At 33.3% G+C, this 20,442-nt stretch overlaps 1 protein-coding gene and 1 long non-coding RNA gene across 12 annotated transcripts in view; one reads left to right on the top strand and one right to left on the bottom strand.

The window, feature by feature from the left end:
* LOC141544663 (uncharacterized) overlaps window positions 1-20,442 on the bottom strand; it is a 70,646-nt gene that overhangs the window by 34,048 nt on the left and 16,156 nt on the right. The window lies entirely within an intron of this gene.
* LOC141544661 (ankyrin repeat domain-containing protein 26-like) overlaps window positions 1-20,442 on the top strand; it is a 122,493-nt gene that overhangs the window by 91,764 nt on the left and 10,287 nt on the right. For 6 of the 8 annotated variants that reach the window (XM_074271056.1, XM_074271057.1, XM_074271061.1 and 3 more), the window contains 4 exons: window positions 1,820-1,936; window positions 4,381-4,521; window positions 6,708-6,790; window positions 8,454-8,547. In XM_074271056.1, coding sequence (XP_074127157.1) covers window positions 1,820-1,936; window positions 4,381-4,521; window positions 6,708-6,790; window positions 8,454-8,547 — 435 coding nt within the window. The remainder of the gene's footprint in view (window positions 1-1,819; window positions 1,937-4,380; window positions 4,522-6,707; window positions 6,791-8,453; window positions 8,548-20,442) is intronic. The other 2 variants (XM_074271063.1, XM_074271059.1) reach the window with 1 other exon arrangement.

Here is a 20,442-nt window from a genome sequence, read left to right as displayed (position 1 = left end):
TTATATATAAAAGTAATCATTGTCTCTTATATTTTGAGTAACATCTCTGAATGTTGTGAACCAGTTCCCTTACTTGCTTAACTTCAGTATAACGGTTTTTACTAAGAACTGGTTTATTGCTAGTTTCTTTTTTTTCAAAACTTATTCATTCGTATTTGTATGCTAGAGAAATATTTCTGGTTTTCAGAAATCAACATTGGAATGGAATAAATTTTGTTTCCCAAATCAATTTTTTCCTCTATCACTCAATTCTCTTTATTTCCCTCCCATTCTGTTTGGACCATATTGATGCAAATATTAACTTTTTAAAAAGCCTTTGTGTTGAGACTGACATCAAGGAGCTAGATGTGCACTGAACTTGATAAAGAATCCCAGGGAAGCCATCAATCTGTGTCTATATGAATGAACTCAGTAAAATGCATTCAGAGCAAACTGGCACCTTCTCTTCCCTTTCTTCTTTCCCTGATTAGGGTAGTGACTAAGCTATATTAGAACTGGGTAAAAATTGTGTTTCTTTTTTCTTTAATTAATGAATGTCAGTTCTGTGAATTATACTATGAAAGGATCTGATTAGGTTAACAAGTATATGGGAAAGCCATGCTCTCTTGTCTTTGAAGAATTTGCAGTTTCACTGAGAAGTCAATGCAAAATAGGGAAAATTTCATTACAATACAAGGTATCATGGAAACAAGCACCAAAGGACTTGTGTTATAAGTAAAGTAAGCATTTATTTAAGAGAGCAAGAGTGAAGGACACACAGAGAGAGAGAGAGAGAAAGAGAAGGTGGAGGGGGAGAAGGAGGAATGGAGGGCAGGAGAGAGGGAGGCAGAGAGGCAGAAAGAAAGATCACTGTGCTTTTACCTTAGATCAGGTGATACTTAATCTAGTCTTCTTCCCAACATGAAAAAAAAAGTAGCCATTACAAAATTTCTAAGTTAGCACCTCTGGTGAAAGAGCAATTGCCAAATAGCTCAATTTAATAACATATTTTAGATAATTGCATAAATATAATTTGTCAAAAATTTACATCATAAAGTTACTTTTCCAAAGATTATTTTTGTCTAAAACATGTATTTGTCTTTTGAGCAGCAATTTCACTATGTAGCTTGATAATCAACAAGCATAACCTTGATCATTTTACACAAGACATCTCTGGTGTAGTGTATTGGTTTGGAACTGAGAAAATTAGAAAATTCATTCTCTGTAATTTTCTAGCTAGAAGACCCTTAAAAACTTTCTCCAGGGGAAACTATGAGAGGAAAGAAAATTCACATTCTTCTCATAAATGTTCTTATTCATATAAGGGCAGGTGTAAAGAACTTTTTCTGAAAAATAGAAAGTAAAAAACCTAATGTTTCTATCAGTTATAAGAAATTATATAGTCTACCTTTACCATTCTCCGACCTTCCATGTGAATTGCACATGAAAAAGCTTATCTCTTACATGGCTTTGGAGGTGTTTTATTTCTGAAGACAGAATGAAAGTAATGGTTTGTGATGAGCAAGGAAGAGGATAGCATTTGGCCCATGCTTGAATGAAAGATGTGTGATATAGGGAAAATAATTTTTTGTTCTACGAACCAAGTTCCAATCCTTTTCTTGATGACTATTTTTATGACAGCTTACTTAACCTCTTTGGGTCTTAACTTTCCTCAAACTGCATAATGAGGTGATTGCATTAAAAGTCCCAAGACATTTCCTAAAACCATGCTATGATAATCATAAATATATTCAGGCAAGTAAAAGCATATTTATTTCATAGAAGCTAATGGTGCTATATAAAATCAGTAATAGAAATTCTACATACATATTTCTATCAGGATACAACAAGAAAGCTACGAGAAAAAATTGCAGATTGCGAAAAAAACCCACTCAGGATTTCACAAGAGATTCAGTCACATCAAAGAGATTTATTCTTGATGCAAAAACAACATAAAGTATGTATGCAACAAATCCATAATTTCTCATTGATTAATGGAACGTTTTCAGTATAATACTTTTTTTAACCAATAGTATAATACATTTTCTGATAATTGCGCCTGTCATTTAAACTAACAGAACGAGATCTATAACACCTACCTTTTGTGCCCCTTAATATCATTTTATATTGGGATAATTATATTTACTCATAATATCCTTACAGAAGGAATGATATGTTGTGTTTTTTTTTTCCTGAGTATTAAGTATATCATAATTTAACTATGTTCTTATGTATGTATGTTTGTGTGTGTGTATAGATAAGTGGATTTATACACACACACACACTCACACACACACACACACACACAGGCTACTTGGTGGAAATATGAATAGAACTTTGCATCTAAAGTTGGAAAGATCTAGGTTCAAAAGTGGCCTCAGACAATATAGGGAAGTTACTTTATCTTTCTTAGCTTCTTTAACTGTACAATGTGTATAATCATAGCATCTACCTCGCAGAATAGTTGTGAGAATCCAATGAGAAAAGAATTCTAAAGCTCTTAGCACAGTGCCTGATGCATAGTGGATACTTAGGGAATGCTTGTTTCTCTGCTCCAGAAACATAAAAGTCAATATTTTCAGTTATATATAAAAGTAATCATTGTCTCTTATATTTTGAGTAACATCTCTTAATGTTGAGAACCAGTTCCCTTACTTGCTTAACTTCAGTATAACGGTTTTTACTAAGAACTGGTTTATTGCTAGTTTCTTTTTTTTCAAAACTTATTCTTTCGTATTTGTATGCTAGAGATATATTTCTGGTTTTCAGAAATCAACATTGGAATGGAATAAATTTTGTTTCCCAAATCAATTTTTTCCTCTATCACTCAATTCCCTTTATTTCCCTCCCATTCTATTTGGACCATATTGATGCAAATATTAACTTTTTAAAAAGCTTTTCTGTTGAGACTGTCATCAAGGAGCTAGATGTGCACTGAACTTGATAAGGAATCCCAGGGAAGCAATCAATCTGTGTCTATATGAATGAACTCAGTAAAATGCATTCAGAGCAAACTGGCACCTTCTCTTCCCTTTCTTCTTTCCCTGATTAGGGTAGTAACTAAGCTATATTAGAACTGGGTAAAATTTGTGTTTCTTTTTTCTTTAATTAATGAATGTCAGTTCTGTGAATTATACTATGACAGGATCTGATTAGATTAACAAGAATATGGGAAAGCCATGCTCTCTTGTCTTTGAAGAATTTGCAGTTTCACTGAGAAGGCAATGCAAAATAGGGAAAATTTCATTACAATACAAGGTATCATGGAAACAAGCACCAAAGGACTTGTGTTATAAGTAAAGTAAGCATTTATTTAAGAGAGCAAGAGTGAAGGACACAGAGAGAGAGAGAGAGAGAAAGAGAAGGTGGAGGGGGAGAAGGAAGAATGGAGGGCAGGAGAGAGGGAGGCAGACAGAGAGGCAGAAAGAAAGATCACTGTGCTTTTACCTTAGATCAGGTGACACTTAATCTAGTCTTTTTCCCAACATGAAAAAAAAATAGCCATCACAAAATTTCTAAGTTAGCACCTCTGGTGAAAGAGCAATTGCCAAATAGCTCAATTTAATAACATATTTTAGATAATTGCATAAATATAATTTGTCAAAAATCTACATCAGAAAGTTACTTTTCCAAAGATTATTTTTCTCTAAAACATGTATTTGTCCTTTGAGCAGCAATTTCACTATGTAGCTTTATAATCAACAAGCATAACCTTGATCATTTTACACAAGAAATCTCTGGTGTAGTGTATTGGTTTGGAACTGAGAAAATTAGAAAATTCATTCTCTGTAATTTTCTAGCTAGAAGACCCTTAAAAACTTTCTCCAGGGGAAACTATGAGAGGAAAGAAAATTCATCTTCTTATCATAAATGTTCTTATTCATATAAGGGCAGGTGCAAAGCACTTTTTCTGAAAAATAGAAAGTAAAAAACCTAATGTTTCTATCAGATATAAGAAATTATATAGTCTACCTTTACCATTCCCCCACCTTCCATGTGAATTGCACATGAAAAAGTTTATCTCCTACATGGCTTTGGAGGTGTTTTATTTCTGAAGACAGAATGAAAGTAATGGTTTGTGATGAGCAAGGAAGAGGATAACATTTGGCCCATGCTTGAATGAAAGATGTGTGATATAGGGAAAATAATTTTTTGTTCTACGAACCAAGTTCCAATCCTTTTCTTGATGACTATTTTTATGACAGCTTACTTAACTTGGGTCTTAACTTTCCTCAAACTGCAAAATGAGGTGATTGCATTAAAAGTCCCTAAGACTTTTCCTAAAACCATGCTATCATAATCATAAATATATTCAGGCAAGTAAAAGCATATTTATTTCATAGAAGCTAATGGTGCTATATAAAATCAGTAATAGAAATTTTACATACATATTTCTATCAGGATACAACAAGAAAGCTACGAGAAAAAATTGCAGATTCCCAAAAAAACCAACTCACGTCTTTAGAAGAGATTCAGTCACATCAAAGATTTTTATTCTTGAAGCAAAAACTACAGGAAAAGATTGATGAAGACATGCATAAAGTATGTATGCAAAAAATCCATAATTTGTCATTGATTAATGGAACGTTTTCACTATAATACTTTTTTTAACCAATAGTATAATACATTTTTTGATAATTGTGCCTGTCATTTAAACTAACAGAACGAGATCTATAACACCTACCTTTTGTACCCCTTAATATCATTTTATATTGGGATAATTATATTTAATCATAATATCCTTACAGAAGGAATGATATGGTGTGTTTTTTTTTCCTGAGTATTAAGTATATCATACTTTAACTATGTTCTTATGTATGTATGTTTGTGTGTGTGTATAGATAAGTGGATCTATACACACACACACACACACACACACACACAGGCTACTTGGTGGAAATATGAATAGAACTTTGCATCTAAAGTTGGAAAGATCTAGGTTCAAAAGTGGCCTCAGACAATATAGGGAAGTTACTTTATCTTTCTTAGCTTCTTTAACTGTACAATGTGTATAATCATAGCATCTACCTCCCAGAATAGTTGTGAGAATCCAATGAGAAAAGAATTCTAAAGCTCTTAGCACAGTGCCTGATGCATAGTAGATACTTAGGGAATGCTTGTTTCTCTGCTCCAGAAACATAAAAGTCAATATTTTCAGTTATATATAAAAGTAATCATTGTCTCTTATATTTTGAGTAACATCTCTGAATGTTGTGAACCAGTTCCCTTACTTGCTTAACTTCAGTATAACGGTTTTTACTAAGAACTGGTTTATTGCTAGTTTCTTTTTTTTCAAAACTTATTCATTCGTATTTGTATGCTAGAGATATATTTCTGGTTTTCAGAAATCAACATTGGAATGGAATAAATTTTGTTTCCCAAATCAATTTTTTCCTCTATCACTCAATTCCTTTTATTTCCCTCCCATTCTGTTTGGACCATATTGATTCAAATATTAACTTTTTAAAAAGCCTTTGTGTTGAGAAATGACATCAAGGAGCTAGATGTGCACTGAACTTGATAAGGAATCACAGGGAAGCCATCAATCTGTGTCTATATGAATGAACTCAGTAAAATGCATTCAGAGCAAACTGGCACCTTTTCTTCCCTTTCTTCTTTCCCTGATTAGGGTAGTAACTAAGCTATATTAGAACTGGGTAAAATTTGTGTTTCTTTTTTCTTTAATTAATGAATGTCAGTTCTGTGAATTATACTATGACAGGTTCTGATTAGGTTCACAAGAATATGGAAAGCCATGCTCTCTTGTCTTTGAAGAATTTGCAGTTTCACTGAGAAGGCAATGCAAAATAGGGAAAATTTCATTACAATACAAGGTATCATGGAACAAAGCACCAAAGGACTTGTGTTATAAGTAAAGTAAGCATTATTTAAGAGAGCAAGAGTGAAGGACACAGAGAGAGAGAGAGAGAGAGAAAGAGGAAAGGTGGAGGGGGAGAAGGAGGAATGGAGGGCAGGAGAGAGGGAGGCAGACAGAGAGGCAGAAAGAAAGATCACTGTGCTTTTACCTTAGATCAGGTGACACTTAATCTAATCTTCTTCCCAACATGAAAAAAAAATAGCCATCACAAAATTTCTAAGTTAGCACCTCTGGTGAAAGAGCAATTGCCAAATAGCTCAATTTAATAACATATTTTAGATAATTGCATAAATATAATTTGTCAAAAATCTACATCAGAAAGTTACTTTTCCAAAGATTATTTTTTCTCTAAAACATGTATTTGTCCTTTGAGCAGCAATTTCACTATGTAGCTTGATAATCAACAAGCATAACCTTGATCATTTTACACAAGACATCTCTGGTGTAGTGTATTGGTTTGGAACTGAGAAAATTAGAAAATTCATTCTCTGTAATTGTCTAGCTAGAATACCCTTAAAAACTTTCTTAAGGTCATTTACCTCAGACAACTCTTTAGGGTTTCTATTCTAGATGGCTGTGATCTATATTTATGAAGTGCCCTGTGCTACATTTTAGTGCATTTTACATATTGGGTGTATATGCCAAAAAGTGGATTAAATATAGTCACACTTGGAATATAAGAATACATAACTTTGTGTCTATGCAATGGGCTACTGCTTGATGGACTAGTAAAATTTTGTGAAATTTTAATACTTATGTACAGGCATCACTAATTCAGAGTTAAGGATAAGATTGTGATTTAATTTTTAAAGTTGAAAATTTTGAAACATTTTGTTTGGGATTTTTATAGTTCCAGAAATCTCGAGAGGAGGATAAGCAGAATTTTAAGGAGTATCTTCAGTATCTTAAGGAGAGGAAAGATTCTTTACAAAAGTAAGAGTCAAAGCATTTTTATAATTTAGTGTTATGTCTCGTTGCAGAGCAAATCAAAATAATAAATTGACAAAATATATTTGTAATAGAACATAATGCAAATCTACTTTTTTCTAATGGAAAAGAGGAATAATCTGCTTAAGTAGAATTTATTTTGAGATGAATAAATAAATAAATTGTACTCAGCACTGGGAATATAAATATCAAAAGTATCTTGGACTTCAAGTAAAATGTACCTTTTATAAAGTAACTGACACTTTGGTCCTGAGAGTTTTCGGGATGAGAAATGTAGGAAAGTAGATTGGATGACATGTTCCAAAAAATACTGGTGTTCATCTTGGCACTTTATTCAAGTGTTGCACTTTAACCATAATGGAAATCATCAGCAGAATTTCAATGGATAAGCCATATAAATTACTGCTAGAAAATAATTATTTTTCCCATCAAGATCTAGGCTTGAAGCAGTGTAATCTAATGTATCCACAACCTGCTTCCAAATCATGGAAATTTTTGTTAGGTTTGAATATCTGACTTCTTATTTGCTGTGTATCATGGGCCAGTCACTTTGTTTCCCACAAAATACTCTCAAAGTATACATTGAAGAACTGCCACAGGTACACACTGAGAGAAGCAGTTTCTTCATGAAGATTTCCCTATTTCAGTCAAAATATTACACCCCTTATTACACCCCCCCAACAAAATGTCCCTTCAAAAAGCATCTTGACTAATTGTGTCTTATGAGGATTTTTCCCCAGAATTATATAATTAGCTTTTTTTTTCATATCCAGTTGCTAATATAGCATATACTTATGTTAAACTCTTTCTGAAGAATTATCAAAACACAGATTTTCTTTAAAAAAAAAAAGAAAGAAAATTGGCCGACTTTTTGATCTCTAGAAACAATCGTAAGCGAACTAAGTCAAGTGAGAAGAGTTCAAACCTTGAGTCTGTGACTCTGAGTCAAAATCTGAACCTCTCAGTGCTGGTAGGACACTTTGGAAGGCATAAGCTTGCAAGTTTGAATAGGTGGACAATATCTACCTACAACAAGGAAATCACTACTCCCAATCACACGATTTCAGATCATGATCATGTTTGTTTGAGAGTTATCCTAAAAAAAAAAAAAAAAAAAAAAAAAAGATATACTTGTCTAGATAATATCATTGTATGATAGGAGATAGGAGTAATTATATGCAAATATAAGTATCTTAGAAGGATTTCTTAAAAGTTTTCCTCATAACTGTGTCCCAGATTCGAAATAGTATCTGTTTTTGATCCCTATGCCTTTGCATAATCCATAATGTGGAATTTACATACACCTCTTGAAATCTCTAGCTCACCCAGTCAAAAAGCTCACCCCAAAAAAAGCCCATAAGTCTCCCATAAGACTTTCTGTGTGTTCTTTTTTTAATTCCTTTCTTCAATTACTTTATATTTATTCCCAGTATCCTGTATTCATTTATTTACCTGTGCATGATGTTCTCATTGGAATAAAATGAAATATTTTAGAAGCCAATTTTTTTTTTTTACTTTTCTCTTTAAATCTAACTTCCAGTCTTTGCAAGTAAGGCATTGAAACTTATAAGAAACTGTTAAATTCAATTAACTATAAAAAAGTTCTTCAAAGCTTTGAATTGTTGACAATATATTAACTTTTTTATAGGCTTAAAATGAAAAGTGCCACATTTGAAGATGCAATAAAGCAGCAAATGAACAAAACTGGAAAACTTCCCAAACAGTTTTTGGAATTTCTTATCGTAAGTCAGCTCTGGGATTTAATTTTTCTCATTTGAAAAATAATTTCTTTAAGTGGTAGATTACACTGCTTCAACAATTCTAAGTTGAGGGAAATAGAGTTTCCTATTGTTCTTTTTTTTCCTTTAATAGCTTTTTCACCTTTGCATAATCTTCTACATTTTTCTTCCTCCTCTCCTCTAATACATCAAGCAATCCAATATAAGTGAAACACATGCAATCTTTGTAAACATATTTCCATAGTCTTCATGTTAAGCAAGTAAATCAAATCAAAAGGGAAAAATATGAGAAATAATAAAAATCAACCAAAAAGAGGTGAAAATATTACGGTTTCATCTACATTCAGTGTCCACAGTTTTCTTTTTGTGCTTGTATATCACTTTCCATCACAAGCCTATTGACAATTTCTTGAATCTCTTCATTGTTAAAAAGAACCTAGTCCATCACAGTTGATCATCACATAATTTTCTTGTTAGTGTGTACAATTTTCCCTGGGGGGTTCTTGCTTCACTCAACATCTGTTCATATAAATCTTTCCAGGCTTTTCTAAAATCAACCTGTTCATTATTTATTTATAGAATAATACTCCATTATATTCATATAGCATAATTTATTCACCCATTCCCCAAATGATGGGCATCTACCCAATTTCTAGTTTCTACAAAATTAGAAAAAGGGCTGCTACCATTTTTTTTTGCACAAGCAGATCCTTTCCCCTCTTTTATGATCTCTTTGGGCTACAGATCCCAGCAGAGACACTGCTGAATAAAAGGGAATTTAGAGTTTGATCATTCTTTGGGCATCGTTACAAATTACTCTCAAGAATGGTCAGATCATTTCAAAACCCCACAAACAATGCAATAGTATTCTAGTTTTCCCACATCCTCTTCATCATTTATCATCTTTTCCTGACATCTTAATCAATCTTAACCAAGCACTATGAAATGATACATCAGCATTGCCTTAATTGTATTTCTCTAATCAGTAGTGAAATACAGCATTTTTTTATATGATTAGAAATGGCTTGTATTTGTTCAACTGAAAATTGTTCATATCCTTTGATCATTTATCAATTGGGGAATGCTTTATATCCTTATAAATTTGAATTCATCTCTATATATTTTAGAAATGAAGCTTTTATCAAAAACACTGGATAGAAAAATTGTTTCTCAGCTTTTTTTGCCTCCTAAACTTGGCTACATTGGCTTTGTGTGTGGAAAAAACATTATTTTCTTTTTTTTAATGGCAGAATAAAGGCAGGAATTTGTCCAATCGCTTCCCCAGACTTTTCCAAACTCCTTTGAATAATGACTGTAAACAAATCTTAAAGGATTAGACTACCCAAAAAGTAGAACATTTTCCAGCCAAATCCAACTTAGAAGCAAGCTCAGTACAAAAGGTCTGTGATACCAGGGTGGGAGTCCTATAGATTATTCTAATTATTATGGCAGTTACAAAGAGCATATACAGACAGAAAATATGGATGTGAGTTGAAAACTAAGGGATACTATCTTTTTGAAAAAATGATAAATGTAGAGGGAGAAAAGGGAATGGAGAAATGGAATGCTGCCAATTATCTGCCATAAAAAGGAACCAAGTAAAAGCTTTTATAGTGAAAGGGAGGTGAGGGAAGAAAAGGTGAGTGAGTGAACCTTACTTCCATCAGAATTCATTCAAATAGGAAATAACATATCAATAAGAGTATAGAAATCTATTTTACCCTACAGGAAAATAGAAGGGAAAATGGGATATGGGAAAGGGGGAGGATGATAAAAGAGAAGGCATGTTGGGGGAGGGAATGGTCAGTAGCAGGATGCTTTTGATGAGGGACATGGTAAAGGCTAAGGTAAATAAATTAAACGTAAATAAATGGGAGAAAATAGAAACAGCAATTGGAAAAAATTGAAGCAAGCTTCTATGATGAAATAATATTCTCTAGAAAATGATGAGCAGGATGCTCTCAGGAAAAAAAAAAAAAACAAAAAACAAAACAAAACAAAACAAAACAAACGAACAAAAAAACAAATAAAAAAAAAAACAATCCTGGAAAGTTCACCATGAACAAAATCAAAGTATGCAAATTAATACTATATGTAAATATTCTAGGATGATCAACTAATGATAATGTTATTTTCCTCAGTGGTACAATCATCCACATCTTCCCTGAAGGACTTATGATCAAACTCTTATCCATACTCAGAGAAGGAACTGATGGAGTCTATTTATATATTGAAGCATTCTTTATTACTCTCTTTATCTCTCTCTCTTTTTGTAACTATATTTTTCTTGAGGATTTTTATTTTCATTAGGGTGGGAGATCTATGTTTTTTTTTTCCACAACCTGAATCTTATGGAAAGGTTTTGCATAAATACACATGTGGTTTCTTTATTGTAAGTGGGGATAATCGAGAGAACCTTGAACTCAAAAATATTAAAAACAAATGTAAAAAAAGCTGTATACAATGCAACTGGAGAAAAATTAAAATATGCAAAGATAGGTTCCAACATTCGCTCATAAAAAACCTTGTGTTCAAATTTTTCTCCCTCCCTTTCTTCATTAGCTAACTTAGACAGCAAGTATTCCAATATATGCAAGCATGTACAATTCTTCTCTACATATTTCCACATTTATCAAGGTTGTGCAGATTTTAAAAAAACTTAACATAATCAAAATTATCCAATTTGCGTTTCAAAATGTGTTCTCCACTTCTCTTTGTCCATCTTTCTCCACAGAGCTGACTATTCCCTATTCTCCTCATTTGCTTATATTATCACCCTTTTTATCTAAATCATGAATACATTTCAGATTCCTTGATATAGAGTGTTAAATATTGGTGAAAACCTAGGTTCTGCCATATTAATTTCCAATTTTGCCAGCAATTTGTGTCAAATAGTGTGTTCTTAATCACTGACTATTTTGTCTTGTGAATTTAACCTCTTACTCTGATCTACTACTCTATTGCTTAGCCTGTAGTAGATGATTTTGAAGATTACTGCTTTAAAACATAGTTTTAGGTGTGATTGATACAGCAAGGCCACATTTCTTTGCATTTTTTTTTCACTTTCACTATGTTCTTTGAAATTCTTGATGTTTTGTTCTACCAGGTAAGTTATGTTTTTATTTTTCTAGCTGTATAATTTCTAGGCAGTGTGTATGAGACTGTCTAAGTAAATTATTTTAAGCAGAATTGTCATTTTTATGATATTAGATTGGCCTACTCATGAGCACTTAATATTTTTCGGTTGTTTAGATCTAGTTTTATTTGCATGAAATGTATTTTGTAATTGTGTCCTGGCTTACTTTGCTCCCAAACATTTTGTATATAAAATCTGTCTATCTCTTGCTGTTGGGCTTTGTTGGTGACATACAAAAGTGCTGATGATTTATAGGGGTTTATTTTATACCCTGCAACTTTGCTAAAATTGTTAATTGTTCCTAGTGGTTTTTTAGTTGATTTTCTAGGATTCTCTAAATGTACCATCATATTATCTGCAAAGACTGATGATTTTGTTTCCTTGTGAACTACTCTAATTCCTTCAATTTCTTTTCTTACTGTTAAAGCTAACATTTCTAACACAATATTAATAATAATGATGAAAATGGGCAACCTCATTTCACCACTGATCTTATTGGGAATGCTTCTACCTTGTTGAATTATATCTAATACTTTAACTGATTTAACCATTTTAAAGAAAACTCCATTTATTTTTCTGCTCTCCACATAGGGATGGGTGGTGTACTTTGCTCAAGGTTTTTTTGTTTGTTTTTGTTTTTTAACATCTATTGAGATAACCATCAATAAGATCAATTATGCTGGTAATTTTCCTAGTACAGAACCAGCTCAGCCTTTCTGGTATAAAGCCCAGTTGGTGATAGTGTATTATCCTGATGATAAGTTCTATTAATCTTTTTGCTTCAACATTTATTAGGGAAACTTCTGTAATTTTCTTTTTCTGCTTTGGTTCTTCTCACTTTAGATTTCAGTAACATATTTGTGTCATGGCAAGAAAGTGATAGAACTCTTACTTTCCCTATTTTCCCACATAGTTTGTGGAGTATTGGAATTAATTGTTCTTGAAATGTTTGGTAGAATTTACTTGTAAATCCATCTGGACCTAGAGATTTTTCCTTGGGGAGTCCATTGTTGGTTTATTCAACTTCTTTTTTTCTAAAACGGGACTATGTAAAAGTATTTTATTTCCTCATCTTTTAATCTCTTCTTATTAATGTCTAATCAAGTCATCGTTCCCAAATCTAATATTACAAAATACTTAATATGTGCTTGTTATGTCCCTGTCCAGTTTATCATCATAGATATGTCTCTGTACAGTATATCATAAAGTACTAAAGTGGGTGATGATACAAAAATTAAAAACTAACTAGAATGGTCTGCTCCACATATGCCACAGGCAAAAGTAAAATAGAATGTATGAATGCAGAAATTGTTGTGGCAAGATACCAAATGAAGTAAAATAGATATGAGAAGTGTGGAAAATATTCAGGAAATGGGATCAGGAGTGCAGTAGATAGAATATTATAGTTAGCAAGGAAAGGGGTTTGAACAATGAACAATGAAAAAGACAAGTTCCTGTAGAATTTTAATTTACCAGGGCAATGGGAATATACTATGAGGTGAGAATCGATTGGCTGGCAGGCTAAATCCACAGAAGAGTTTAGGAGACTGAAAGTGGTTAGGGAAAGGGTTATACCCTTGTTAGAGGAAGTATGTAAGTATGTATTGTCCTTCATTTTCAAAAAGTACCCAGACTGCATCACTATGTTAAGAGTCAAGGTACAGTGTGTCTGTCTGTGGCTGATCAGACAAATACAAACTTAGAATACTCTGCCACAATTTAGATACAAATATTCCCTGTGAATATTTGGGGTGGCATCTCTACCTTTGTGCATCTCCCGTGTTTTCTGGGCTAACGCAATTCAACTTTGTTCATAAAACATAGCACCTTCACTGATGAAGGCATGCCTTGCTGTGCAGTTCTGTGCCAGTCTCTCCCATGTCATACAATCAATTTTAAAGTCCTTAAGAGACACCTTAAGAGTGTTCTTATATTGATATTTCTGTCTACCTTGTGAGCACTTCTCCTATGTGAGTTCTCCATGAAATAAAAATTTTTGTAAGCATTCATTTGGCATTCAAGCAATGTAGCCATCCCAAAGGAGTTCTGCTTTCTACAGGAGAGTTAGAATGCTTGGCAGGTTATTTTGAGAAAGGACCTCAGTGTAGGGTATTTTATCCTTCTAGGTGATTCCCAGAATCTTCTTAAGGCAATTCAAATGGAAGCAATTCAGTGTCCCCAGAAGGGATTTAGCATCCTATGAGAAGGAGAAAGATTCCATGAAGCATGCATGAGTGAGGTTTGAAAAGAAAGATACCATGAGGTGAAGCATGGCAGGCTAACGGAAAAGAATTTAGGGAAAGAAACTCTACACCACGAGAGCATCTTTTATAGGGGAAATTTAACCTTGAGGGTTTGACATCATAACTTGGCTTCCTGATTGAATACAGTAAATTCAAGTTTGCAAAGACCTCCATCAATGATCTTCCCTAACATTCAATGAATATTACAATTTTAGCTTCAAACTTCTCTGTTACCACAACTAGCTGCCCAGGACTTCATCACTTAAGGACTTTACATCTCCCAGAAAATTCTGGTCTCCAAAGATTTTCTATAAAGGTTTCTCTATTAGAAAAATGTCTTCTTTTACATAATAGAATTCATATAAAAAGAATCTATTGTGTTTGTGTGTGTGTGATTATATTCTATTAAATAGACTTTTTCAAGTATTTGAAAGCATTCACAGGTGGCAAAAATATTAGACATTTTTTTTCATGAATGAAAGTAATAAAGACACAAAGTTAACTTTGACAGAAAGAAAAAAAATCTAACAGAGAGATCCCAAAGAGAAATAGATGGTTTCAAAGAACTTTTTTTCAGAGTGTTGAAACATTTAGGGGCAGTATTTACAGAGGCTCTCAGAACCACAGAGCTTATGACACTCTGCTTCTATAATCCTAAAGATGAAAAATGTCCCTGAAAAGAATTATTAACAGACAGAAACAACTTGACTTTTCCTCGTTTATCTTTTTTATCTTTTTTCAGTCCCAACCCTACACCAAACACCAAACAGGTTATATTATATATATATATATATACAGAGAGAGAGAGAGAGAGAGAGATACATATATATATATGTATATGTATATATCTATCTATCTATCTATATATGTGTATATATCTATATCTATATCTATATCTATATCTATATCTATATCTATATATATACATATGTAGATATAATCATACAAATACATACACACTAATAGACACAAACACATACCTTCCTTTCATCCCTCTCCTGACAACAAGTAAGCTATAGTTTAAAAAAAGATATATTTATTTCTATATTTCTCTCTATATATACATATATAGATATAGATATAGATATAGATATAGATATAGATATATAGATATGTAATCTCCCCACACATATATCCCACATACCCACATATCTTTCCTATCACTGCTGATTCCTTCATTAAATTCTGCTCCATAAGTTGGCTTATTATAATTTAACTCCCCCCACCCAGGGATTCCTTTTTTGTTTTCTTTCCTGGAGTTTTGCTTCCCCATTCACCTACTCCTCCCTGCTTATTTACTTATAGTTTTTGGAGGTACTATATCCTTCATGGTATATATGTAGTATTAACAATTGAATCCATTCCCTAGGTGAATAGATTTTCAGAACTATGAGCCCTTGTCCCTCTAATGCCATCTTCTGCATCTCACTTGTATAATATGGTTACTCTTTTTACCCTTACTCTGCCAATTTTTCTTTTGAGCTACTGATGGAAATCTTAAAAATAAAGTATACATTGTCTGTGTAAAAAAACATAAGCAAATTGTTCATGTTTAAATAGTTTGTCTATGTCAACTTCCTTAAAATTACACTTTGATATTGGCTCTTTCATGTTAAATTTTCTATTAAGTTCAAATGAAGTTGATAAAAAGTTCTGAAAATTTGCAAGTTCCTTCAAATTCTGGGTCTTTTTAAATTGAAAATTGTAAATAAAAAAATTGTAAATTGCTGGATGTGGTATTTTTGGTTTTCTGTAGATATGTTTCCAGTACCTGTGGTCTTTTATTATAGCCATAGATAAATTTTGTACAATTCTAATTTTTGATCCAGATTTTTGTTATTTTTTTCTCATTTCTTGCAAAATTTGCTTTTTGATTTGGCAGTATTAAAAACTGGCAATTATATTCCTACTTATTATCCACAAAGGATTTCTTTGAGGTGGTGATGAGTGGATTTTTTTCTATTTCTACTTTCCCCTCATGTTTTCATCACTCCAAGAAAATTTTCTAGGATTATTTACTGCATTATATTGTGTCAAGGTTCTCTTTTTCATCACAACTTTCTGGCAGTCCAATTATTTTTATACTTTCACTTCTTAATCTATTCTTGGGATCTGTTGTTATGAGATCTTGTTGTTATGTTTCTTATGAGATGTTTCCCATTGTGTTCTATTATCTCATACTTTATATTGTTGTACTGTTTCTTAGTCCCTCATAGCTTCATTGGTTTCCTGTTGCCCAATTATAATTTTTAAAAAAATTTCTTTAATCTTTGAGACAATGTACCTCCTTTGTTAACCGGTTAACTGTTTTTTTTTCATAATCTCCTTGTTTTTCTTGGATGCTTTTCAGTTTTTTATTTTTTATTTTTTTTAAGTTTTTCCTCAATGCCTGTCATTTGAGTTTTGAATTCTTTTTTGAGTTCTTCCATAAATTCTGTTTAGGCAGGAAGGCATTTAAAAAATGAATTCCAGTCTTCCTTGTTCCCATTTTTTATATATATATATATATATATATATATATATATATATATATATATATATATATGTATATGTATATTTTTTCCCTGAGGCTGGGGTTAAGTGACTTGCCCAGAGTCACACAGCTAGGAAGTGTTAAGTGTCTGAGACCAGATTTGAACTTGGGTCCTCCTGAATTCAAGGCTGGTGCTCTATCCACTGTGTCCCATAATGTATTTCAATGGTGTTTTTTTTTCTTCTTTGCCACTTCTTCTTGTCTTTTTTTTTAATAAGACATATTTTAATAGTAGGTATTAATTTAAGTACCTCCAATCACTGGGTGGGGGATAGTGCCTCAAGCTTCCCTTCAGCTCTCCACTCTGACCAGGAACCTAAAATCAAGAACTCCACCCTCCTGCAAGTGCCTACAGTCAGCAGTGCCCCTACACACCTGCTTCTGCACTCACCAGATGTTGGTTCCTTCTCGCCCAGGGCTGCATCTCAGCTGCACAGCTGGGCCTTGTATTCCTAAACATTCGAGGATCACTCCTGAACTCCAACCCCCACTCCACAAGAGGAGTCAATACATTTGGGCAGGTCAAAACAGTGGGGCAGGTGAAAGTGACCATAGTTCCAGCTGAGACATTAGCCACACAAGCTGCTAGCCTGAGGGATCCCCACTGGATGTTCCTGAGTATTTAGCCTTGAGATGGTTGCACTTCTGATATGTTAATCCTGGCCCAAAGTCCTCCTTTAGATCTTGTCCTGTTGTATCAAGAGAGGAACTCTGTTCTGTCCCCAAGTCAGCTTGGGTTTTCACAAGTCTATGTTTGCTCTGAGGCAAAGATTTGTCTTATTTGTGGGGTAAATTAGGCCTTGAAATTGACCATCCTACTTTGCCATCTTCCCAGAATGCTCCCCCCAAAAATTTGAAAAGAGCATTGCTTTAAGAGATTTTTAAAAGAATATAGAACAAATAAAGCAACAGTTTGATTGCAGGGTGATTACTACTAAGAGTAAGAAACTTCATTACTTTACATAGATTTTAGAGTTAACAACTTATTGTATGAAAACACTATGTTAATTTATTTCAGACGGAAGGGCTGACCTACTTGGAAGATTCTTATTTCATTTCACCAATAAATGGTTTAAAATCTTTCCAATATAGTATTCTGCATATATTGCTTTTCTATTTTAGGGAAGGAAAGATTTTCCTCCTGCTGAAAGAATAACAAATAAATGAATACATGTAGAGATACTGCTTTTTTTTAAGATGCTAGATTTTGATAATATTGAAACATTTCCCCAACTCTGATATTTTACATCACCAGAAGATGGAGGAAAGACCTAAAGAGCTTTTGAAAAATATAAGTGGTGAAATGAGCTAACATTTGCAAATTGGTGCTATGTATGTATTATATAGTAGTAATGCTATACATGTGAATTCTGAAACTCTTTCCTTCTCAGGAAATGTTAAAATGCTCAATTTAGGACCTTAGATTCTCAGACTGTCTTGTTTATGATAGTTAAGGCAGCTTGGTTGGGCCCAGACTGCTTTAATTAGTATCTTTAAGATACCTATGATGGAAACTTGCCAGACAGTTTGATAAAGCCCTGATGGGAATCATGTTTTCCCAGAATATCTTTAAGAGTCCCAATATCTCAATATATAACTTTTATCTTCCCAACTCTTCTGTATTACTTGTCCTCCTTCCCTGAGAAAACCCAAGTTTATATTTACTCTTTGAAAGTTGTGCTTATTGTCCAGATCTGCTCATAGGAGAGCTACAGGTGTCAGCCCCCTGTCCTGATTCATAAACAAGGAGGGGATAGGAGGGACTCAGCAGAGTTTAATCTATTCAGGATTACATCAGGGTTAATATACCTAAAGTTTACCTATTCCGTTACAAATGCCTAAGTGTTCAGTTAGATTCTTGCTACATCTAAATTAGAACAGTAATCAAGGCATCATGTACAAAAGTATTCAGATAGCAGGTAACAGATAATAGAATGTCTGGCTGATGTCCTCCAGACAAATTTCTTAGAAGTCTGTAATCATGCCTTCCTCCAAAGATTCCTGATACTAGTAATCAGCAAGGTTAGACATGTCTCCTGACTTCTCTCTATCCACCAGCAGGAGGGATAGAGAAGCTGAGCCAGACTGTTGAGGGCGGTAGCCCCTTTGGTATTCTTTGTTTGATCTCCAACTCCATTTGGAACTTGGACTTTGATGTGGTCAAACCAGTTTGGGCTATCTGAACTGGTTGGAGTTTTATAGCCCCCCCCATTCTAATCTGCTCAAACAGACCAAATGTCACAGCAGGGGAAGAGACTTCTGTCTCTACTCAAAAGATTACAAGAGAATCCTTATCTTATCTACATCACTCTCCTGAACCTCCTTAGATCAATACATTTGAATAATTATGCTTTGTATAAAAAAGGGAACCCAAAAATCTATTCTTTGCAAACTGGCCTTGTACCTTGCAGCCATTTTGCCCACCGACTCTCCGGTGTTTCTATTTTAATAAATAAAGACTTTGTTTCTACACAGCCTTGAGTAGCAAAAGTCATTTGCTAACGGACCGCCTGTTGGGACTTTGGGAAGGAGAAAGAGATTATTAGACCTCCTGAAAAAAAATGACCCATCTCGGTTTGGACCCTCAGTTTACTCCTCATCAAGACTAGATTCCCAAAAGTACTCCATGGAGAAAAGGGTCTTATACCTTAACATTCCATGGCCCTCAACACTTATAAAGATTTCTGCTAAGTCCTTTTTAGGAGTAAGCCAGCTAGGAGATAGGCTCTCCCTCCCTCTTTGCAACTTCCTTTTACTGATCTTTCTCCTTAATATAGCTGACTCTGGTTAGACTGCTAAATTCCTCTATGGAGTTAGCCTGCCATTCAATGGTCTACTGAAGGCTCCTAGAATATTCCTTTAATGGTTTCTTCCAAATACTAAACTTTTTTTTTACTAACTCTATTGCTCTCCCTAATTTATTTAGATTTACCCCGCTTGGTGCCTATTTTAGGACTTCATTCTATCTTTAAATTCTCCTCATAAATAAAGATACCTTTTGGCAAAGAGAATGCCCTTATGCATTTTTCACATGTATCTTGGATTTTGTATGTAAAATTAAGAGTTGCTACACTCACCCCATCATGTTTTAAAAAATGACAAGTGACTAAAAACATTTTATTTTACTGTCATTCATTTACTATCCTGCAGCTTTCATCAATATTTATCAAACAGAATTGGCTTCTTAACATGCATAGATTGGCCTCTTTAGAACTCAGTAATGTCATGCTTTTTTTGTATACATATTTCAGTCAGTCCTGTAATCCCTGGGACTCAAGCAAAACAGGTAGCTATCCTGCTAAGTTTATTGCTTTACATTCTTGAGCCACTTGAGGAAAATGAAGAGGGCAGCTCCACACTAAAACCCATATAGATATAGATATAGATATAGATATAGATATAGATATAGATATAGATATAGATAGCACTATTACAAGAGTTTTCTAGATGAAACTATTTTCTCAGGTACTGCAGTTGCACATCTGATGTTGGTGTCATTCTAATTAGTCTAAATTTATTTGCTTTTCCAATCAAGTCTATAACCCTTAGAATCAGTCTTCTTGTTAGAATAATAAAAAAGGAATGACATTTCTTTGCAGATTCCTTTTAAGATCTAATGTAGCTTTAGGCCTAAGATAACTTAAAAAGGATTTGTTGATATCCACCTTCTGTGAATTGGCTTGGTATCTACTCACTGTACTTACAGCTGGAGAGAAAAGACATATAACTCAGAAAAAAAACTATAGAATAAAGTAGTAAATGTGGATTATTCCAACTTTATACAAAAGCTAGTAATGTAATTTTGTGGTTTCTTCTTTCAATCCTATTTTTGTTTTGAATTTCTTAATTTGCTTTAATAATCATTTTAGGAAATATATTTTATAGTTGTAAGATAACAATAATGAAACATTTTCTTACAGCTTACAATTAAAATAATTTAATTTTAATGTTAAATTATTATTTAAGTTGAAAGATTTTTACTTCTA

Source organism: Sminthopsis crassicaudata, chromosome 5 (genome assembly GCF_048593235.1).
Source record: "Sminthopsis crassicaudata isolate SCR6 chromosome 5, ASM4859323v1, whole genome shotgun sequence".
NCBI classification, from domain to species: Eukaryota; Metazoa; Chordata; class Mammalia; order Dasyuromorphia; family Dasyuridae; genus Sminthopsis; species Sminthopsis crassicaudata.
This window is presented reverse-complemented; position numbering and strand designations above follow the sequence as displayed.